Raw genomic sequence first — 24,641 nt, forward strand, 5'->3', positions numbered from 1 at the left:
ATAAAATTATCCACCAGAAACCATCTCAAAATGCATTTCAAAATCTTGCGAATCTCTGTCGTGGCAGTTTAGGGTGAAGCCATTGACGTTTGTCCCAACGACAACATTGTCAAAAATGAATGTCTTATATTGAGAGGGTGTGCAGATAGGTGCTTCATCATTCTCATTTTCAATGTCAACAGTGACCTGTCAGCCATCAGGGAAGAAGAAACATCAAATACGCATCGTGACTATTTATACACAATATCAGAAATAAGCATATGTGTAGAGACCAATCATTTGGAATTATTAAATAAAAAGTCTAGAATTTTGGATTCGAAAAAATGTTCCTGCAGATTGGACTTCTGGCTGTCAATCAACCAGTCAGTGGCTTATTATTCCTGGGTCAACTATGACATTCAATGTGGGTGTTAGGGAGGGCTTTGGGTTCATTACATGAGCTTGTGGAAAGCTTACAAATTATATAAATGAGAAAGGAAAGTTGAAGAATGATTCCTCTAAAAATTATAATCCTGTGGACTCTTTAAATATCTCTGCTTAATGGCATAGATAAGTTTGTTTCCTCTTTCTCAACTTAAGAGTCTCCTCAGTACTACTCTCTCAAACTCTATTTTTTTTTTTTTTTTTTTTTGGTAACAATATGATTTCTTCAAAGTATTCTCTGTCCTTAATTTAGGGTCTGTTATCAACCTTTTCTTAATTAAAATACCATAAGCCAGGAAACTATAATTTACATGGAATAAGATCAAAATATCAAGAATTTTTAAATGTCAGTGATCGAATGACAGTCAGCCTAGAAAGGTTATCTGCCCGTCTCTTAAATGACTAATAACTTTCTCAACAATACTTGCAGAAGAATCTCTGGTGTGCCCATATTTGCAAGTATTATCTTTTAAAAATGTTTTTCTGTAATGTTTTAAAAACAGCTAAATTCTTAAGGAATGGTTCATTCTTTAATGCTGTTTCTATAGACTGAATACAGCTATGTGTCCCATGAAATACGTGAGACATTTTTACATGATAACTAAATGAGATTTAAGGAGATTTCTTGAATAGTTCAGCACTATTTCCATTACATCACAGAAACAGATCAGAAATCTTTATTAAAACTCTGGGCCTGACACTTATTGGTGCCTTTATTTGGCACAAGTGACTCACCTTTGCTTTCTTCATCTGCAAAGAGCAGATCTCAATCTCTGCCTTCTCAGGACAGTTAAAAGGATCAGTTCATTCCCTCAATGACTATTTATTAAAAGCTTACTGTGTGCCAATCACTGATCTAGACACGGAGGCTACAGTGGTAAACCAAAAACAAAGATCCTGATCTATTATACTTTATTCTAATGAGGAAAGCAAAGCAATAACTATATTGACAAAAAGTATATTAGGCAATATCATATAGTAAACTGGTGCTATTTGGGTTAAGGAGATAAAGAATAGCTGATGGAAGCATTTTAAGAAGGATCTCTTTTTTTCACCCACTCACCTATTCCCTCTCACTCATATTTGTTACATGTCCTTAAGCATGTATGTATCCTCACAGAATACGCAGCTTTTAGTTGTATAATTTCGACTTGCCTAAATGATATGGTGTTATAGACCTTTTGTGTTTCCTACTTTTCTCACCCAATGCCATATACGTGCTTTCCATGTTTCTGTTTGCAGAACTCATTTGCTATTTCTTGAGTCTCTATTCCATAGTATGCATCTACTATATTTACTTGTTCATTTCCGTAATGATGAACGTACATGGATTACTTGAAATACTCACCATTACACACAATGTAAAAGGCCCTTATAAACGAATCTCATTTGGACAGAGATACGATTAAAGTGAGAATGTGAGCCAATGGAAGATAAGCATTACAGTCTTGGGAAGAGGTTCTGAGGTAAAACATTCTTGGTGCATTGGAAAAACAGCAAATTGTTCATGTAGCCGTATTAAGGTAAGTAAGAGGGAGAGAGCTAGGAGCTTAGGCAGTAAGAGAAAGTTATAAGCTTCTCCATTCTCCATTGTTGTAACTGTTTGAGCAGTCTGATTTTAATAAGTTAGAATTTAATACAGCATCTCTATAATATCAAAACCTGGGTCTCTCTACTTACCTTGGTCGTTGCTGTACGAGGGTGAAATCTGTCACAGTCCACAGCTTCTACGATGAGGTTATATTGCTTCATGGACTCATAGTCTGGCTGTGTGGTGAGTTCAATCATTCCAGAGACAGGGTGAATCCAGAATCTTTGTATAACCTGAGTGTCTCCACTGGCTATTTTGTATGTCACACAGTTTGGCGGGTGGTCTTCATCAATGGCAATCACTCTTCCTATTTTGTAGAATGCTGCCAATAACATTTGATAAGGTTCATTCTCATCATGCAGATACACTACTTTAAAAACCTTAACATGTCTTTGCTTTCCAAATAGTATCATAGTTTCTCAAAGGATCAGCCTCTGTTCTTTTGGACAATGAAATATGTTTGAAGACCTCCAACTCTAAATAATGGAAGACAAATTTAGAGAAAGTCCTCCATCACTTTAAACCACTTGTCTTGAGTCAAATAACATGAGTTTACAGTAACTTTGCAATAATAATGATTAGCTCATATGCACTGCATGAATATTTTCTACTAGACACTGTGCTAAGATTAGCAACAGATAATGGTTCACAGCACAGACTCTGAAACCGGACTGCCTAGGTTTCAAGTCTCAGCTCTGTCATTTATTTGTGCAACTCATTGGAAGATTCTGCAACCTCTCCAGGCCTCATATTCTTTATCTGCAAACTAGGAATAATATCTACCATACAAAGTTGTTGTGAGGATTGAATGAGCTAAAATGTATAAAGCACTTAGAATAGTGTCTGGTATATAAGTAAATACTAAGTAAAAATTAGCTATTATTTCATTGAGTTATCTCATTGAATCTTCTCAACAGCTTTATGGTATATCTACTATTACTGTCCTCATTTTATAGATTAGGAAATTAGGTCCAGTAGTATTAAGTAACTTGCTGACTGTCACAGAGCTAGTAGTGGTAGAATCAGGATTTAAATTGGTGCCTGATGATTCCACAGCCCATATTTTTTAAATCACTTTTCTGTAATTCCACTGTGCAATACCCCCAGATGATCTCTTAGAAGAGAAATGGGTAGTTCTATTGGCTGCATAACAAATAGACTCAAATTACTATTATTATTATTATTATTATTATTATTATTATTATTATTATTTTGAGACTGGGTGTCATTCCATCACCCAAGTGGGAGTGCAGTAGTGCAACCATGGCTCACTACAACCTCAGCTTCCTGGCTTAAGTGATCCTCCTGCCTCAGCCTCCTGAGTAGCTTGGACTATAGGTGCATGCCACCACACCTAGGTAATTTTTAAAAAAATGTTTATAGAGATGAGATCCCACTATGTTGTCCAGACTGATCTCAAACTCCTGGGCTCAAGCAATCCTTGCACCTTAGCCTCACAAAATGCTGGAATTACAGGCATGAGCCACTGCATTCAGTCTAGACCCAAATGATTTATCCTTCCCATGTTCACACTTTTTGCCATGTAACCTCATAGTGTCCCTCCCATTCTGACTTCACAACTTGTTTTGGCTAATGGGATATTAGCAAATCCAATGCAACCAGGAACCCGAAAGGCACTTGCATAATCAGGCTTGCCTTTCTTGTACACTTCTTTTCTTTTCTTTTTTTTTGAGACAGAATCTCACTCTGTTACCCAGGCTGGAGTGCAGTGGCACGATCTCAATTCACAGCAGTTCACTGCAACCTCTGCCTCCTGGGTTCAAATGATTCTCCTGCCTCAGTCTCCCAAGTAACTGGGATTACAGGTGCCCACCACGATGCCTTGCTAATTTTTTCTTTTTTTTGAGACGGAGTCTCACTCTGTCCCCCAGTCTGGAGTGCAGCGGCACGATCTCAGCTCCCTGAACCTCCACCTCCTGAGTTCAAGCGATTCTCCTGTCTCACCCTCCAAGTAGCTGGGATTACAGGTGCTCACCACCATGCTCAGCTAATTTTTGCATTTTTAGCAGAGACGCGGTTTCACTATGTTGGCCAAGCTAGTCTCCAACTCTGGACTTCAAGTGATCCTCCCACCTCAGCCTCCCAAAGTGCTGGGATTACAGGTGTGAACCACTACTCCTAACCTCTTGTGTACTTCCTCCTTTTTCCTGAGGACATGCTCAGGCTAGCCTGCTGGAAGATGAGAGAGAAGCCAAACCTTCCCAGTCACCTCAGCCAAAGCCAGAATAGATCAGCTGAAAGCTAACCAACTCTTAAAATTTTGAGCAAGCCCAGTCAAGACCAGAGAGACAAGACAGCCATTTCTTAGACTCATGGGCTAAATAAATGTTTATTTTTGTATTACACCAATATTTTGTGGGTCTTATTACACAATATACTTATAGTAGTAGGTAATTGGTACCACAGTTTTACTCCTCAATCATTTTTTCCTGAACTGTAAACTCCAGGGCAGGCACCTTATCTCTACCATTTAGTGAAATACCACTATATTACGGCTAGGTCACCAACACATGTACAGGACATTTTGGTTGCTAATAACCAAGAATAAAAAATTATAATAAAAAAATCATTTCATTGTTGTCCCCATCACTTTCAACCTGATAGGGTTTCTTTCCCTGTTTGCATCCTCCTTTTACCAAGGTTTCCTATCAGTCTCTAATGATATGTTATTTTTCACTTGTTATTAGTATTTTTTTAATAGAGACAGGATCCCACCATGTAGGTCAGGCTGGTCTTGAACTCTTGGCCTCAAGTGATCTGCCTGCCTCAGCCTCCCAAAGTGCTGGGATTACAGGAGTGAGCCACCATGCCCCATCTAATAATCTATTATTTAGCAGGCAATGAACACATCTCATAATACCAAAAACAGAGAACCCATACTCATGAAAAAGAATGTGTTTTATTATGGCAAATCCAGAAAATAAAGAGTCCAACCTATTGCTTGCATAAAATAATTAGCATTAAGAGAAAAGTGTCACAACTGGTACAAGACCATGTAAAATAGATTACAGGTAAAACTGCCATCTTTATCAGACAGTCCTGGGCAAAAATGGTGTCATTTTCACATTTGACACCTGGATAAGTGTAATAGGAAGCTTATTCTTTTGTAGGTATAAAATTAACCTTTCAGTAAAACCCAAAAGCTATATTAAGCATCTTTACCTGAAGTTTAAAATAGAGTAATTATGAAACTCTGCAACTCTGCCAAATTTCTCATCAAAAACTATTGGAATAAAATATATTTTGCCTCATGACTTGCAACCCAGTGTGATTTAATTATTATGTATTTTCCTTTGAATTATTTCTAATAAAGAAATCTTTTTGCCTATGCCTAACCCCCATAAAAGTTTTTATGAATTTATCACTTACCATTAGGAAAAAAACTACTTTAAATATTATAAATGTCCATAATTTGGGGGGAAAAATCCTTATGTAGTCCTCAAATATATTCAAATTTTCTGCGCTAATCAACACAGCATGAAAATGACTTCCACGTTCGTGAATTTTTCTAAATGTCTTCAAAGTCTATAGGTTAAATGTCTGATACTACTTGAAGAGTTTATTTTCTGAGTAGTTTCAACTTTCCAGTTTCCTCCTTTAAAGCAAATTGCTACTGAGTTGTGAAGATTTTATCTCCTCTTATGGACATCTCAAAAACCAACCCTCACCTAAATTTGCTCAGTTTATGTACTATGGTGGAGAAGATGAAGGGACAGTTTTTTTAAAAAGAAAGGAAGAAAGAAAGAAAAAGAGAGAAAGAAGAAAGAAGAAAGAAAAGAAAGAAAGAAAGAAAGAAGAGAGAGAAAGAAAGAGAAAAAAGAAATTCTGGCACATTCTACACTGCAAGCACTCCATAAATGATAGTGATTATTATTATTTGCAATGATGTTATGGCTATTTTAGTATGTGTCATGTAGTTTACATACTATAACTATCAGCTAACCCTCCTCTTGACTCTTATAAAATAATTATGGCAATCTTTATTTTACAGGTGAGAATTTGAAGACACATTGAGATTATGTGACTTGCTTTGCGTCATTTAACTAGAAGTAAAGGAGTCAGCTTTGAACCTAGTTCTATTTGACCTGAGCTCTCATAGTTTTTTGCTCTATCAGTGTTCTCCCTTTTAAAGACCTAGAAGTCCTCTGTCTAGGATAGCAGGTCACTAGACAACTATCCGGAGAATAGTACACATAGGGATGACCCACTTAACTCTTTGTATGAATTCTCAGTACTTGTTTCCAGACCTCTATTGGTCTTAGTCATCGAAATCCATCCAAGAAAACCAACCTGTAATACTAAACAGAGAACTGGACCAGAAATTTGGAAGTTTTCATTTAGCTACAATCAATCTCTGAGACTTACCAGCCATGTGACTTTGAGTAAACCCATTGCTTTCTCCACTCCAATTTTCTCATAGTGAAAAAAAAAACCCTTCAGCCCTTCCAAATCAACAATATTATGACTGAAAATTCTCAATCCTTCTTCTCAGTCATCAATGAAGTATTAAATTGTGTTTAAGAAAACATGTAAGTGTTCAACACATTTAGAGTGTTTTACCTTCAAACTTTATTAAATTTCAGGAAAACTTCAGTTAGTTGGAAAGAAACTGACATGAAACACTTGCTTCTCCTAAAATGGCATTTTTTAAAATGCCAGTCTCAAAAGGCAAAACTATGGAGATGGTAAAAAGATCGGTGGTTGCTAGGGATTGGGGGAAGGGAGAGATAAAAAGGAAGAGAACAGAGAATTTTAGGACAGTGAAACTACTCTGTATAATCATATAATGGAAGATATATGTCATTTTACCTTTGTCCAAACCCATGAAATATACAATGCCAAGAGTGAACCCCAATGTAAACTGTTAACATTGGATGATAATGGTGTGTCAATGTAGAGTCATCAATTGTAAAAACACACTACTCTGGCAAGAGGTGTTGATAATGGAGGAAACTGCATGTCAGGGGCAGGGAGGATATAGGACATCTCTGTACTTTTCCCTCAATTTTCCTGTGAACCTAAAACTGCTCTGAAAAAGAGTCTCTTTTTTAAAAAATGCAAGTCTCTATTTTTAAATCTTGCCTGGTTCTGTTAACTTTGGGAGGTCCTGGAATCCCTTTTGTAAGTTGATTAGACTACGGAGCTTTCCCCCAGAGTCTCGAAGCCCATTTTCACACCCTCTGCTGCAGATTTACAATTTACAAGCCAGGAAATGATTAGATGATTGTGAACCATTCAACTTCTGACTCATCATCATGCTTTTTTAACTCTAAAACTCCCTGGAGCTGGAAGATTACACTATTGATCACCACAGAGAAGTGGGAGAACATGAAGAAAGGAAAGAAGTTATTGTAATGAGGCTCTATCCATAAAAGATTACTCAAAAATCAATATTGAATACTTCCAAAAGCCCATAGATGGGATGGGGAGGGGGTGAAAGGGGACCAGAATCCTGTTTACAATACATTCAATTTATATATTACTTTTCTGGATTGTCTAGTCATATATTGCAAGATCAAACCGCATTATATTCCAGAACCAGGGTATACCAGGTGTGTCTTTATTTCACAGAGAGGTTAAGAACTTCTGCAAAGCTGCATAGTGAGGCAAACAAAAAAATGAAATCCAAATACAGCCCGGGTACAGTGGCTCACACCTGTAATCCCAGCTCTTTAAGAGGTGGAGGCAGGAGGACTGCTGGAACCCAGGAGTTCAAGACCAGCCTGGCCAACATGGCAAAACCTCATCTCTACAAAAAATACAAAAATTAGCTAGGCATGGTGGTGTGCACCTGTAGTCCCAGCTACTTGGGAGGCTGAGATGGGATGACTGCTTGAACCTGAGAGGTTGAGGCCGCAGTGAGATGTGATTGCACCACTGCACCCCAGTCTAGGCAACAGGTTGAGACTGTGAGAAAGAAAGAAAGAAAAGAAAGGAAGAAAGAAAGAGAGAGAGAAAGAAAGAAAGAAAGGAAAGAAAGAGAAAGAAAGAAAGAAAGAAAAAAAGAAAGAGAAAAGAAAGGAGGGAGGAGGGAGGAAGGCGAGGGAAGAAGGGAAGAAAGGAAGGAATGAAGGAAGGAAGAAAGAAAGAAGAGAAAGAAAGAGCGAAAGGAAGAAAAGAAAGAAAGAAGGAGAGAAATTCAAATATGTGGGCTTTTGATTTTCTCGTCTTTCCTCAGAATATTTGTCTAACAATTGATTTCCTAGTTTCTTCTCAACATTCATAGTTGCCTGGCAAGGAAATAAGCTGGTTTGAAGTAGTGTGGGTTCCACCCAGTGATGTGCTGGCAAATGTTCAACAACCAACTCTCCGAAAAAAAAATGTGTGCATGCACACACATATTCACATAAATATATGTTTGTTATAAGCTTTACTAATATAAAAGATAGTGAGCATAAAATTTACAGTTAATGATGGGATATAAAATACTCTTTAAGATTTTCTCAGTATGCTTTCGTTTATTTTTAACAAACTGTCCTATCCATTGCCACACTGTGATTGCAAATGACAAATGAGTAATGCCAACATGAATGTTAGTTGCTGTTTTCCTTTGTGTTAAAGAGTAAGGTGAAAGTGAAACCATGTCAGAACTCCACTAGTTCATCAGTGATGGAAATGGCTTATTTGCTGAATGGAAGCAGTTTTTGATTGCTGGAAGACTATTTCCACAATTTTTGTGCTACTCACAATAATAACCTCAGATACAACAGACATTTACATTTAATCTGTATTATTAACATTTTCTCTATCAATTTCTTAAGACAAGATTTTTTTTTAAACAACAATGAACCAAGTTCCAATATGTAACATTTGTTGATTTCTATGGTATGAATACTCTCACCATTTTCAATTTTAAATTATCAATATATTGTCGCTAACTTGGAAAGAGAAATGCAGTAGCATGCCATTCTATCTATGAAATTTCACCATGCAGTCCCAATAGATGTAAACAACCTCAGAGCACAGATAATAGTAAAATGTAGTAATATACTTAAGAAGTAATGAATTTTTAGTATTTACTAATTTTTAGCCTAATTTTTGGAACTAAGTATATTTTATTTTTAATAATAAATATTAATAATAATCAGGTCATCAAATTCCTGCAAATTTAACAATTGGCTTTTGCAAGCCAGTATGATTCAACTCCAGCACACAACCGGTTCCATCCATCCCTTGAAGTATTCAAGTCAAACCTGAAAGTAACGCTGAGGAAAGGATGTGTTCCACTCTTAGATGACAGAAGAGACAAGTATGACCTCTGCTGTCTCTTCTAAAGTTAACATTCCTTGATCTATACTAACAAATGTGTCCTACTTCATATGTAATTCATGTCTGAGATAGAACCCTGACCAGGATCTTGACTCTGGATGTAAAATCAAGATCCCAGATGTTCACAGGGTTGAATTGCATGGATAATGACCACATCATTTCTATCTTCTTTGCATTTAGATCTAATTTAGAGGCATGGGGGTAAACAGAATAAAACTAATATTGTGTAATTTTTTATTGCAAAAATCTTACATCATGAAATTTTAAGGAGGTCTTTGGTGAGCCATCAAGATGATACACTGAAGGTGTTACCAATGAAAAGTGCCTTGTTCTTAAGCACCTGGGATTCCATAATGCTCTCTTATTTGCTTGCATTTTGTAAATGTACGTGCTTTTTTCCATTGGCCTCCTCATTTGAAATGTGGTAGGCATTTCCTTCTGCATGCTTCAACACCATAGATTTGGGGAATCTCTTACCTCCTGACGTTTCCGGAACAGAGAATGAATAGTGACCAGCTTTAAATACAGGGCTGAAGTCATTGGCAGGAGCAATCTTCACAATGATGGTCACAGTTACTGTAAAATTGAACACTGAATAAATGCTTTGTTGTAGTTTTATTCCACAAACAAGCTCCATATGCCCCCATGAACAGGCTTAGCGTGGAATTTTGAAACTGGAATGGGATTCCCTCTCCTTCCAAGTAATCCCTGCTCCCAGATTCTGTGTTCTCAAGGAAACCAAATAAATTTTGGTGCCAGCCAAAGCAATTTAGTGAAAAATACATAATGTATTGCATGTCATATTTTATTTTATATAGTAGAAATATGCATGTATTTATATACATCATTTTGAATATATAATTATATATTTCACACCAGATAGTTTATTGTCTTTTTCATGGGTACAATCTCCTCCATTAGAGAGTTTGTTGGGGTGTCACTCTCAACCCAGCATATGACATTCTCAATCCTGCTTTTAATGTATATCCCAGAAAGTGGAAGGGAAAGAGACTCAGAAAATCATGTTCAAGGCTGAGCCTTGAACATACACAATTGTTCCTCAGTATACACGGGGATTGTTTCCAAGGCCCTGGCATATAACAAAACATGCATATACGCAAGTCCTGCAGTCAGCTCTGCAGAACCTGTGGATAGAAAAGGTTGACTCTCTCATACTAGCAGTTTTCGCATACTGAATATTATATTTTGGATCTGCATTTGGTTGAAAAAAAATCTGTATATAAATGGACCTTCACAGTTCAAACCCATGTTATTCACGGTTCACCTGTACTCTGAGGCTTTCAACTAGCTTAATTTTTCCAAGGCTCAGTTCCCTCGTCAAAGAAATAAAAGGAAGAACATCAGTTTCAATCTCCTACATCACAGTGTGGGTATGAAGACAAGATGAGATCATGCCCAAGAAGGTATGTTTAAACTATAAAAGGTTAAGTAAAAAGCAGTTATTAAATTTTATTCACCTCAGCCAAATGTTTGTATATTGTGTGTTATCAAAAATACTCTGTATTTCAGACGAATAAGCTTAAACTATCATAACAAAGTTGTCAAAAAGAAGGAATCTGATGTCCCAACATAAAAGCAAGAAACTTGCAAACAGGGAACATTTTTAATAGAGGTAAAATAATAATCAACATTTACTGTAAAAGGTGCTGACTTGCCATTGGTATTATCGTCCCCATTTCACAGGCAAGAAAACTGAGGTTCACAGAGTTAAGTTCCTAGACAAAAATCACAAAACTTGTAAGTCACTGAATGGGTATTAAACCAAGCTATGTCCACCAGCATCTCCCAAAATATCTTCATTGAGATGCTAATGTGTCAAATGTAGAATCCTAATTAAACAGTAAAAAATTTCTTTCTGGTAAGACTTCTTCGGGTTTCTAACACGTCATTAGGTATTATAAACATCTAGGTATGCCTTGATTCCCTAACTTATTTGACCACAGAATTCTTCCCTAGTGGATTATCTTGTAGAATTCATGTTTCGAAGAATGCGGGTATTGCCTCTGCTGAAAATCCATGCCATGTGTGTCAAGCAAAAAAATTTAATCTGGGCTTCACAGAACCTTTACTTCAGGGAATCAGTGACATTCATTGTATTTTGGTATGTGTTGTTATGTGCAGTTTTCAAGGGATAGGATTCATAGCTCTTATCAGAATCTCAAAGGTGTTCATGCCCTGCAAGAAAGACTAAAAGCACCATTCCACGAAGACAGGTGATTTACATTAAAGCCTCTATATTTCCTACAATGAATGCCACTTATGTGTGGCAAGAGCAGATGCCATTTACAGCTCTGCCATGATTTTTACTGCATCCATAAGCACTCAAAACTATACTAATTGGCTGGCCTGTAAAAATGTGAACCACTTGTGGTTTTCAAAAAAATGAACCACTTGTGCAGCGTTGCAAGCATCCTTTATTCACATCCTTTGAATGTGTTGGGTGTGAAGAGGACTAGAAAGAATGGGAATTTATTACTGTGAGAAATGTCTTTCCTCTTCAGTATTGGGGAAAGGCTCAAATCTGGTGAGAGGGAAAGATTATTTTTTGATTAGAAAATTAATGTGTGCAGTTGCAAGAAGAAGTATCCATCCTGAAAGGTCAGTTGGGCTACAATATAGGCTTCTTGCATGAGAACACAAGTTAGCAACAGAGAAACCACAACAAGAATACTTCTGGGCACAGTGTCATGCTAAAGTCCCTGTCCCTTAAACATCACCTTTCCAACATGGTTGGGTAATTTAAGTATATAAATCACCTTTGTAGACTTAGCCTCATTAAAACTCTTCTATCAGTGAGTCAATAGGGACTTAATGAGCCCTAGATGTGTTGCAAACATATTAAGTCCAGCATTAAGTTCCCTTTGGTTGCAAATGTATAGACCATCACTCCACTTTTATTCATCCATGACAGACAAAGCACTCTTTCTCATTGCTCCCTGATGCAATCTCAGAATCCTTCTCAATGATCCAGGCAATCACCACCAATGATTCACAAGAGAATAAACTCAAATGCCACCCCATTCTAGGCTCTCCTTTACTAAGAGCTGACATTCTACTACTAAACTTATGTTTGCAACCCAAACACCCACATCGTATATCTTTGATGCTAACCACCTGCTCGATTACTTCTTATCGTATTTTCTGAATACAATAGATGCTTGACCTTAATAAAAAATGTATCCAGAAAATTTTGAGAATTCCTATTTTCACAAATACCTCTATAGCTAACAAATTCTCTCTTTAAATGCTAACACGTAGGTGGATATGTAAATGACCCTTTGGGGCACTTGTATGTTCTGATGTGTAGAATAACAAGCAAAAGGAAGCAGGTGTCAGGTGTTTAACTAAGCTGGGCTACTCTCTAAGTACTCTGCTCTAGATCTATAGCTCACAATTCAAATATGTACCAAAGAGTGGTTCACAATGAGCAAAACTACGACTGTTAAATCCACAAATGCCAAGTGTTTTATGATCATACAATCTGGGTGGACTTAATCTCACTGTACCAAAGACTCATTTTAACACAGGCTGACCCAAAATGGTGGGATAGTTATGAAAAGACCAAATGGCAGAGAGGGATAACCATGCCCCGCACCTCTGTGAAGGGCCTGAGCTGTGGAACTTGGCAAGTAACTCATGATTTGCATTAATATGGTTTATATATATATATATCTTATAAAATAATTCAAATAAAGTACTTTTAAAACATCCTATTACCTATATGTTCAGACTACATGTTGCCCAATATCTGGCTCTTTTCAAATGAGAAACGTCTGGTATTACTAGGCATAAAGTCATTCAAGTGTAAAGCATAAGAGTTAGGCCTACACATCACTTGCCCCTTCTACCTCCAAGGATCTCTAGCCACAGTGGTATTTAAGAATTGTGTATTCCTTAAGGCATTGTTAAGAGGCAAAAGAGACTTCCCAGATCTAATGGAAACTTCCAACATGAGTCTACCTAATTCTTCCCTTCCTCCTTTGCCTAACTTCACAAAACTGCCTCATATATAATGGATCTTTACATTTTAAAATAAATTGAAAAGTCTAAAGCATAGACACTTACTGCTTCTTGAAAAGTTTATCCATTACCTGTATGGGAAGGATGTAGGTCATCAAATGCTGAAATCATCATTTCATAGGTATGTCCAGCTGCAATTATCTCTGGGTCTTCATAGTCCAGCTTTTTAGCAACCTTGTAAAACAAGATTATTTCAGCAAAAATGACCAAATTTTTAAAATGTACATGTTTTCTGTTTTGTTTTTTTAAGATGGGGGTCTCACTATGTTCCTCAGGCTGTTCTCAAACTCCTGGGCTAAACAATCCTCCCACCTTAGTCTTCCAAGTAGCTGGGATGACAGGAATGTGCCCCTGCACACCCAGCTAAATGTACATGTTTCAAGTAATACACCACTCTGGAAAAGGCAAGCATATCACCATTTTCATTTCACAGGGATGGTATCAGGATATGCCCAAGACTGACACAGACCGCCACATAAAAGTAGGTATTTTTGTGAAACAAAGGCACATCTTGGATTTCTTTCCAGTGTAGCTTACTGTTGGACAAAGCATCGTGGTTATGGGTTGTATCTTGCCTTTATTGCATGTTAATGGTGGGTTGTATAATAATGAATAAAATATGGGTTGTATCTTTATTGCATGTTAATGGTGTGGCCTTAGGCAAAATATTTAAAAAGATAAAATATTTTGTTTCTTTCCAAACTTCAGTGTGGGGAAAAAGAGAGAAAATATTTTGAACGTACTCTATAAGTGATAAAGCACTATAAAACATGTAAGTTATTCTTATTATGATGTTTCCTTATCATTTAAAAAATACCTATTGAGTACTAATTACGTTCCAGGTACAGTTGTAGGCACTAGGCATATAGCAGTTAACAAGATAGTCCCCTATCAGAGATTTGAAAACGGCCCTGATTTAGTAGCATGGGCATGAATCTCAGTTGGCATAAATTGGAATGGATCAATAGGACACCAAGTACCCAGGTGTTCAGGAACAACTATGTTTAAAAAATTTTAGAATCTGACTCATTCAAGCATATTGAGTACCCACTATGCAGGTGTTGATACACAAAAATAAACCACTTAGAAATGTGTAAAGTTTACAGTCTAATAAAACCAACAATGAAGTAGGCAATTACAACAGAGTCTAATAGGTGATTTGATAGGGAATGTACAATTTATAATGCAAGCCCTTAGCAGGAAAAACTAAACTAGTTATGGCAATAAAAGAAAGCTCTTAGGAATAAGTAACATTTAATATCTGTGGAATAATTATGCAAATATAAAAATAAATTAGAGGCGGGTAATGGTGGAGATAGTTATTCAAATATAAAGTGAACATATGAAGGCCCAAATCTTAGCATCATGTTTTCAAAACCTCCATCTTCATCCAAACTTCATTTTAAAAGCTAACAGTTTAGCATTGCAATTCAAAATGAATATCAACCCAGGAAATCTCTTGGCTCATTGCCTAAGCTTCCAAAATTCACAATATATGCAAAAGCTCAGCATGTAGCTTATTGAGTTCGCCACAAAAATCTGGGATTAGGTCCAGAGAAAGAGAAAGGTTACCAATGGTCTCAGCCATGTATTCTGGCTAAGTGTGGGGAAGGTGCTTGGTGATATTTGGGTTATGAAACTTATGAAGGATTAGCACTTTGAAATAAAGACCTATGGAAATAGAAGTTAGAAAGAGGGATTTCTTCCATGACAGAATTCCATGTTGGAAAGGAAAAAGAAAACTTACTGTGTCCATCATCTGCCAATGGAAAGTGTATAATCTTCAGGGGATGTAAAAAAGAGGAGCTGATCAACTGCTCCCAATGCCAGAAGAATGAGCCATTGCCACACACATAGTCACACAGACTTAACTCTAAGGAACTCAGTGTGCTATTTACCCTTTGATTCATTTCCACAGCTAACTAGGACACAAATTACTTGGTGCTTATTATTTATTATAAGAAGGAGAAACTGATGGCAGGCAGCAAGATAGTAAAGAACTTGTCCAAATGCCTTAGAGGACCGCGAAGCCAAGGGAGGATCGCTTGAAGCCAGGAGTTCAGGACCAGCCTATGAAACACAGCAAGATCCTGTCTCTACAAAATATTTTAAAAATTAGTTGGGTGTGGTGGCACATGCCTGTAGTCCTAGCTACTGGGGAGGCTTAGGCAGGACAATCACTTGAGCGCAGGAGTTCAAGGCTGTGTGAGCTATGATCACACCACTGTACTCCAGCCTGGGTGACAGAGCAACACTCTATTTCTAAAAGAATATTTTTTTAAGACAACAGAGGAGCCCTGAATTACTCTGTGCTGTCTCAGAGTTCCTCTTGCTGAATCTACCAGCACCATCTTAACTGTGGCCATAAAATGACTCTATCTCTGGAGTTACAGCAACTGGTTCTCACCTGGATGACATTTTCAGCATTTGGCACTTGCTCAAAGAGTTGTCCAGAACCAACTGGGCCTGAGCTAGGAGCATAATGGATTGTATCAGGAGGCTCATCAAGGTCATGACATGAGAGTTTTGCAACTACTGTATCTTTTGCAATTTCCTCCTTGAGTGTGTGCCTGTTTAATTTTTTAAGAAGAAAAATCCCTTTAGATGGATATTATTTTTAAATATAATGCATTTTCCATAAATATCCACTCATTTGGGTAATGCATGCATGTAGATGCCCTATTTATCCTGGAGCAGACAAATCAACTTTGGAGTACCATCTAGGAAGCCATTTCCCAAAAGGGTCTATGAATTTGGTAAAACTGTTTTAATTTTCTAGGATTATGTATTTTTTGAACCCAGCTGGGCACTTGTTTGGGATGGGCAGTTGATCAAGAACATCGCCTCAGTGGAGAAGTCTTGAGTGGGAATCAGATATTTCTCTGGGATTGTTCCAACCTGGAACATCTGGATGGTGTGGTCAAGAGAGAGAATCTTTACCATTCTGTAGTCACAGTGGATTTATAACTGTGGAAGAATAAATGTTTATTCTTCACCACAATCCTGCAGGGTAAGTACTATCATTATCCCATTTTGTAAAGAAAAAACTGAAAACCAAAAGGCTTAAGTAAATTACCAAAGATCACACACCTGAAAAGGGATAGAACCAGGTCTATGGTTCCAGAATTCAAGCTTTTACCATGTACTTTCAGATCTGGGAAACCCAACTTGCAGTAATGAATAGTTATATAGTTTGGATGTTTGGCCCTTCCAAATCTCATTTTGAAATATTATTCCTAACGTTGGGAGATGGGGCCTGGTGGGAGGTGTTTGGGTTATAAAGGTGGATCCCTCATGAATCGTAGGATTGGTGCCACCCATCCAGAGTCAGTTCTCACTCTGGTAGTTCATAGGAGAGCTAGTTGTTTAAAAGAGTGTGACACTTTCACCCCTTTCTTGCTACATGATATACTGGCTCTCCCTTTGCCTTCAACCATGAGTAAAACCTTCCTAGGCCTCACTCAAAGCCAAGCAGATGCTGGCACCATGCTTTTTGAACAGGCCTGCAGAACCATGAGCTTATTAAACCTTTTCTTTATACATTACCTAGTCTCAGGTATTCTTTTACAGTGATATAAAATGGACTAACACAAATAGGCACAACAGGTCATTTTTGAGGACGATGACCTGAGGCTGAACAAGAATCAGCTTGATGATTAACCACATGTTCAGTTGGGCCAATAAATATGGCAATCTCTGTGCTCTCTACCCACTCCGAATACTTGCCCCTGCCCACCCATCTCAGCTCACCTAATGAGGTACCAATCACAGAAAGGTGAGTTGTCATTAATGCCATGGATATAGGCAGTTACTAGAATTGCTGCACACCGCCGGTCACAGTCGCAAGCCTTAATGGAGAAGGACTGGACACTTGCAAACCCAGCTCTCTCCACATCAAGGCGTGTAGCAGTAACCACAGTACCATGCTCTGTAACAAAACAGCACATCTTACTACAATCTGGCCCATGCTGTCATTTTCAAAATTACTTTATTACATATGTAGCAATGGAAAAGTTAAGGTGAAAATTATACCCTGTTCATTAGAATTAAGAAATAGATTCAGGCTGGGTGTAGTGGCTCATGCCTGTAATCCCGGCACTTTGGAAGGCTCAGGTGGGGAGATCAGTTGATGCCAGAAGCTTGAGACAAGCTTGGGCAGAATAGTGAGACCAATCTCTTCAAAAATAAAAATTACAAGTTAGCTATGTGTAGGTGGAATGATCACTTGTGCCCAGTTCAAGGCTACAGTGAGCTGTGATCACACAACCGCACTCCAGCCTGAGCCACAGAGCAAGACACTATCTCATTGAAAGAAAGAAAGAGAAAAAGGAAAGAAAGAAAGAAAGAAGGAAGGAAGGAGGAAGGAAGGAAGGGAAAAAGAAACTGATTCAAAATACAGGCACAATTTTAATTGTTTATCATCACAGTACACTAATTAATCATATTATGTTAGCTGGTAATAAAAACAAAATTACTTTTGGCTTAGGGGAACACAAAAGACTTTTCAGAAGAGAAGGCCCTTATTTTGGGACTTGACATATGTAGGATAAGAAAATGGTGGTGAATGGGAGATCGTTCCCCGTAGAGAATATGATAAATGAAAACATGAACCATAACTCACTGTACTTCTTTCCACACATCCATCCACTTATTCACTCGACAAACATTTATTGAGTGCCAACTATATGCCAGGAACTGTGCTAAATTCTGTATAAGCCACAATGAACTGCAATCGCTGCATTTATCAAATTTATAATCTGGGCTGGGAGACAAGCACTAAGCAAGTGTGGAAAATCAAAACGTAAAATTCAAACAGACGTTAAGGAATCGAAAACTGTAATGTGATTTTTTAAAACAAGGTCTAATGGTCAGATCCTGAAAAATACAAAAGCAGACGTCCCAAAGCAGGCAGCCTAGTTGTTTGCTTTCAGTATAATGGACCCCAAGGGGACCATGGAACAGGATGAGATTGGAGAAAGATACAAGGGCCAGAGAAAATACCTTGGGAGTGAGGTAAGAAATTTGGATTACATTCCAAATGCAAAGGAAAATTCCAGGAGGATTTTACACAGGGGAAGAATATGATCCAATCTGACTTAAAAAAAATTATTCTAGCTGCTCTGTGGAGATTCTTGGAGGAGGTAAGAGTGAAAGAAGAAGCCCAGTTAAGAGAAATGTGCACTAATTCAGGTAAGAGGGGATGGTGGCTGTCATATTTGGGGGCTCCTCTAGAGACAGAATCTGAAATGGGCATTCGAGTGCAAGTAGTTTATTTGGGAGGTGATCAGAGTTATGTGGCATAAAGAAAGTGAGACAGGGAAGGAAAACTCCTAGTAAAAAGTACATCATCAAACAAGTCACTACTGTGGGAAGCTAGAACTTAATATTACTGGGATCCCTGGAAACCAGTGTAGAATGCACATTCAAAATTGTCTCACAACAGAGACAAAGAACTAGAGTGCACCAATTCCCTTCATTCATTGACTGAGAACTCCTAGCAGGTAGGATTTTTCCAACACTTCTTGGGGGATGTGGCAGGGCAGAGTAGCTGTCAGACCCAAATAATACCTCAAGCAAAGAAATGCATATGTTAGCAGGTGGAAATTGGGCTTGCTGCACTGAATTGTTAAGGCCTGAGGAGGTATGAGTAGGATATTGACAGCATCTGCTACAACGGCTTAAACTGGCCTATGTGCTAAGATGACCATCTTTCTTCTTTACTCAGTTCTAGAGGAAGCCTTAAATTCCACACAATCTGATCCTCTCCCAGCCCCAGCCACAGCTGATTGGATGAGGAATGAATGAGTGACTCTAGAAAGTCCAATCTGATTCTCACAAAAAAATAACAAATTGGACCTGAAGCACAGAGTAGAGTTAGTTAGATCTGAGAAGATATGCTAGAAGGGTATGTTAAGTGAAGGGCTAGGACTGCCTCTTTGCAGCAGATGAAGAGCCATGTGTTAGCTCATGAGTGAACAAAGAATCGGGTCTCACAGAGAGTTATTCAACAGATGTTTATGAAGCATCTACTATGTGCTTCATGTTGAGGTTCTGAAAATGAAGAAGACTGATATGTACCTCCAAGAAACTCTGTGGAGGAGATATAAAGACCAACAGAATACAGTAATAGCATACAATAGGATGTATAATTTGCCAAGGGCATTTCTCAACCTACCTTTGTCAACTGCAAAGTAATCATTCCTTGGATCAATTTCAAAGGTTAAATCCCCCAGGTTATCATCATCTGTTGCCTGGCATACTCCAATCCTCTTCCCAATTGGAATTTCTTCATCCAGTGTGATGTCAAATTTATTGTGCCGAGTTGAGTTTATAGAAGTCACACTCGAGACAGCATTTTCAATATTTAATAAACTTGTTTAAAAAGGAAAGATTATGAGAGTGGCATTTGTTTGCTGTGTATTACTTTCCACACCTTGTGATGGCAAGAGTAGGAGGTTGGAGATTGCAATGATGAGAGTGGAAATGGTGACCATGAGCTTAACAACCAACCCATTTATTGAGCACTTACCTACAGTTTAGACAGACTCCTAAGCATTTTTTAAGTGTTATTGCATTTATTCCTCACAGCAACCTTAGGAAGTAGGGCCATTTTTGTCCCCATTTTATAGACATGGAAATGGAAATTGTAAGACATTAGAGTAATTTTAGAAATAAATATCAAGGTAGCTGACAGAGAATTTGATCCGGAGCCTATCTGGCTCTAGAGCCTATATGCTTAATCACTGCGCTCTTATCTTCTGTAAGAAGCAGCTTCTTACTGGTTCTTAATGCTGAATCACTGTTGACCCTCAATATGGTTTTTTAAACTTCTTGATGATAATATTAGCCAGAATCTCCTTTGAGGGTAGAGAGAGATAATCCAGCACAAGTCAGACACTAAGAACATATTGCACTAACAACACCTCGTTCCATTGCAATTTCAATACACTTTATAGTTTAAAACCATTTTGCTTTCAGTTTTTAAGGAAATCCTTTTTAAAAAATCTTACATCTTAAAGTGGTTGTTTACATCTCACTTGCTTATTTTCCTTCTCAGAAAATAACAAACACGGAAAATGAAAAAAATTAATAATGAATTGGCAAAACATTTTCAAATTCAATTTTCAAGGTCAAACTAAAATATTATGTTTTATGATCTTACCTGCAGCTAAGAATGGGGTCCTTATTGTTTACATTGATGAGAAAAATCTTTAGATTTCCAGCTGTAAACAGTCCTCCAGGATCAACCACTTTAATAACCAGTGAAAAACTGAAAACGCAGCCACAAGAAAGACAGCTGAGATGTTATAGACACTAACAGGCTTTCACAGGAGTAGAATCTGATCAGCTAAAACAATCGATTCATCTAGTTAAAACGTCAATCAAGCCATTTATTTTAAAGATTAGAAATGGCTAATATTTTGTTAAGGATTATATCAGTCAAGTCAGTTGAAAGGACAGGCAGGAACTTAGAAAAGTCTGTTAATCTCCATAAACAATAAAAAGGCAAAGGGAAATCCTTAGTGTGTTATAGCAAACAGAGCTTATGGCTATAGGTTCTTACCTTCCAAACACTGACGTTTCAATTTTGAAAACAGACAAATGCAAAGGAGAAGGTGTTAAGAACATTTCACAACAATTTAATGACTATGAGGAAATACTGGAACAGTTAGATGACTAATGGGTTTTTATTTTAACAGAGATATGTAGGGGTTTGAGACATAAAAGTGCTTGAAATGATGAAACTGAATGTCTCCTAGTGGAAAGATAAATGTTCACATCCATAAAGTATGCTCTCGTGTGGTCAACTCTCCCAGTTGGCCCAGGACTGTCCGGGTCCAGAGATTTAGCACTGTAAATCTCCCATCCCAGAAAACTCCTCTGTTCCAGCCAAACTGAGAGAGTGGGTTACCCCTTCAGAAAAATAAAAAATCTACTTGAAATGTACAACTAAGACCAAACTGATTGTTTTTTTCTTCTATTTGTCCTAAAAATTAACCCACTCTTCAATATCCCTCTTATTTCATAATTTTTCCTACAAGAAGATAATCTATGAGATACTCTTGATAAAAACTACAAGTTAATCACTGTTAAAGATAAAGACATTTAAAAATAATTCTGGGAAGTCTTAACTAAAAGAATAGAAAGAATAAGGTGTAGACAAGATCTGCACCACTAACGAGTTCAAGTTACATCGGGTCTAGCTGAATGCTGGAGAGTTGATGGCAGCAAGGAAGGAAGAAAGCAGTGAGCCCTTCTAACACTTTCATTGGGATTTGAACAAGTGATTTCATGGCCCCTATATCTCTTTTGAAAGGAGAGAATTGATAAAAATCAATGAGGCTTTTCAAAATTTTCTTGACTCTCACTTAAAGATCTGCTCAGTGACCTTAGAAGCTCTGCAGCTAAGAAGAAAATTAAGGAATAGTGTGCTCGCTGTAAAACTTCAATGAGAACCTGTTGCAAAGCTTTAGCGAAATACTTATTTATTCAAATTCTGCAAACAGAGGTTAAGTTATCCCATGTCAGCTCCTCTGATTTAAATGATACTGAGAAAAAGGTAAGATTTATATCTTGCCTGTGCATAATCACTCTTCCATGAGGTATACCAGGCCAAAAAGAAAAGAAAAACAAAACCGTAATGCATAAAATCCATTATTTCCAGAGCGATTTATAAGATAATTTAAATAATTGTTTGTCATGGGGCAGAGGAAATGGATAAAGATTTTGGCAATTTCTACTCAAAAATTATATAAAGACAATGCAAGTTTAGGCATACTCTTCAGCTGACTTGAAGAAGTTGTCAGAAGAAAGTATATCCCTTTTTCTGGCCGGGCGTGCTGGCTCACACCTATTATCCCAGCACTTTGGATCACCTGAGGTCAGGAATTAGAGAGACCAGCCTAGCCAACATGGCAAAACCCCATCTCTACTAAAAATGCAAAAATTAGCTGGGCATGGTGGTGCTTGCCAGTAATCTCTCAGCTACTCAGGAGGCTGAGGCAGGTAAATCACTTGAATCCAGGAAGCAGAAGTTCCAGTGAGCCAAATTTGCACCACTGCACTCCAGCCTGGGCAACATAGGGAGATTCTACCTCAAAAAAAAAAAAAAAAAGAAAAGAAAAGAAAAGAAAGTACACCCCGGTTTTGAACTCCAAATCTGTTTTACTGAAAGGTAATCTCATATGATGTGTGGGCAGCTCGCCTCCACTGGACTTCTCTTCTAAAGATGCTAACACTTAGGATATATCCCATCCTCAACTTTCATAATAGAAAATAATCTCTTATCAGATTTAGGAGCAATATGGTTTAAAGGTCCATTTCCTTTTCCTATGAAGCACATTGATGCAAAACATATGACTGAAAAGGGTGGTCACAAAAATCCCTACAAAAATAAAAATAATAACTTGAACCAGTGGCTACCCCCTTTGGCAGATGTGAAAAATAGGAGAAGAAAACATCAGTGCATTAGCTTTTTAAAGACACTGTATTACACTGAATGAATTCTGTGTCACAGGTATCCAGAGAGGAGTGCCCACCTACTTCCACAGCAGGATGCAAATGCCACCCCCAAAATAATCCTGGCTTCACTCCGAGAAAAGGGTGGTGCAGAAAGGAGCCGCAACAGCCAAGTCTGGCATGAACCAGCCACCATGCAACTATAGGTTAAGTGATGATTTCATCAAAAACAAACAAACAAACAAACAAACAGTCGTCAAAAGCATCTTAATTTGGGGAGCACATTAAGGCCAGATGAGGGAAAATATTCATGAAAAGGGAAATATGAACCAAAGAACTGCCATTTCAAATGAAAACCCAGTAGCAGTATTTACCTTTTAGATTCACTTTCAAAATCAAAAACTGCTGCTGTGGAAATTGTTCCGATGCCATCGATTGTGAAGCCAGAGCCCTCCGGGGAAATGAAGTACTGTTTATTGGACAGTAAAGAGAAAGCAAAATATTGCAGATACATCAACTACTTCCCTGGCAAGATTCCACGCATCTCTAAAAACCAGGCCTGAAATCTCTTTGTGCTCTGAGCCCATCCCCCCTCCCCTGACTACCCCCATATATGACAGATGCTCAGTAAATGCTTGTCATTGATGATGATATTGATGATGATGAAATTATATTCCATTCAACCAATTTCAAGTTTCAATTCTTTCAAGTTTTTATTCTTTTTCAAGAATAGAAAAATGAATTTTCCTATTCTCTTACGTTCAGTATGTTATCTAAACATTTCTCACAACATTTTACCCAATGCTAAAATTAAATAAAAAAGGAGTTTACATTTAGAAAAACAGGTTTATTGTTTAACAAGAACTCAGGGATAATTTGGTTTGTTTGCTTGTTGATGGAAAGGATGGGCTTTTGTGAAGAGGGAGGTCATGGAGCTGAAGAAGAAAAAATATGAAATATTGAGAAGTCTGTTCATCTGAATTTGTATGTGTAGGCACAGGTAATATTTTATCAAGTTGTTTTCTTAAGCTCTCATTGTCTTTCATTTACACTACCATCCAGTTATTCTGTTAAGTGCTTCAAATATGTCATCTTTTAATTCTCACAATAACTCTATGTCATAGATACTGATATTATCCCTATCTCACAGATAGAAACACTGATGCTTAGAAAATTCAAGTGGCTTATCCCCAGTCTAAGAGCTGAGTCTTTCGTCACTTTACATAGTGCCTCTCTGTCCCCCGCACTGTATCCCTAAGACAAACTTCTCAAGAAAGACAGCAGGGAAGTCAGGGTCTCTAATCTAGGTGAGAATCAAATGACTAGAAAAAGCCAGGGCAAAAATCCGTCAGAGGATTAATATCAGGAGTTCATTACACTGAGTGCTACATATTTAATAATTGTGTAGACACAGAGATGATTTAATCGAGACGATTAAGCCCATGAGAACTGCAAAGCAACCTCAAAATCTTTTGGAGAAACTAGTGACCTTTTAATTTATCGACTTTCTGATGAATCATCATGTTCTGATTTATTTTAATTCATACCATCCTTTTCCATACATATAAATAAGATGGACTAGATTTTGGCTCTTTCTTTAGAACAATGTAGAATATTAGCATTCAGGAACACAGGCAAATCTATCACATATTTACTTTTAAGGCAAATGCAATAATGCTTGTTTCATGGAGAAAGGATGGAAGAGGGTTGTGTTTAAATTACCTGAGAATACTCACACACACTGGGTCTGGTTATATATACATATGCATAATTTTTTAAAGATGCTTGCATTTATGTTTATAGCCATTGCAAAATGTGCAGTTCCAAATTCAATTTT

General features: G+C 37.6%; 1 protein-coding gene across 1 annotated transcript; it reads right to left on the minus strand.

The window, feature by feature from the left end:
• Positions 1-4: 4 nt before the first annotated feature.
• LOC105728993 (cadherin-related family member 3) lies at positions 5-19,901 on the minus strand. Its single transcript, XM_021674950.2, has 8 exons — positions 19,879-19,901; positions 19,521-19,717; positions 17,096-17,273; positions 15,753-15,915; positions 13,417-13,519; positions 9,782-9,880; positions 2,104-2,336; positions 5-186 (listed from the first exon to the last, which is right to left on the minus strand). Exons 1-8 carry the CDS (start codon positions 19,899-19,901, stop codon positions 7-9), a joined length of 1,176 nt encoding a protein of 391 aa, XP_021530625.2. The 3' UTR covers positions 5-6.
• Between the last annotated feature and the right edge of the window lie 4,740 nt (positions 19,902-24,641).

This window comes from Aotus nancymaae, unplaced genomic scaffold, assembly GCF_030222135.1.
Source record: "Aotus nancymaae isolate 86718 unplaced genomic scaffold, 86718_ANA_hifiasm-v0.15.2.pri h1tg000067l, whole genome shotgun sequence".
Taxonomy (NCBI): domain Eukaryota; kingdom Metazoa; phylum Chordata; class Mammalia; order Primates; family Aotidae; genus Aotus; species Aotus nancymaae.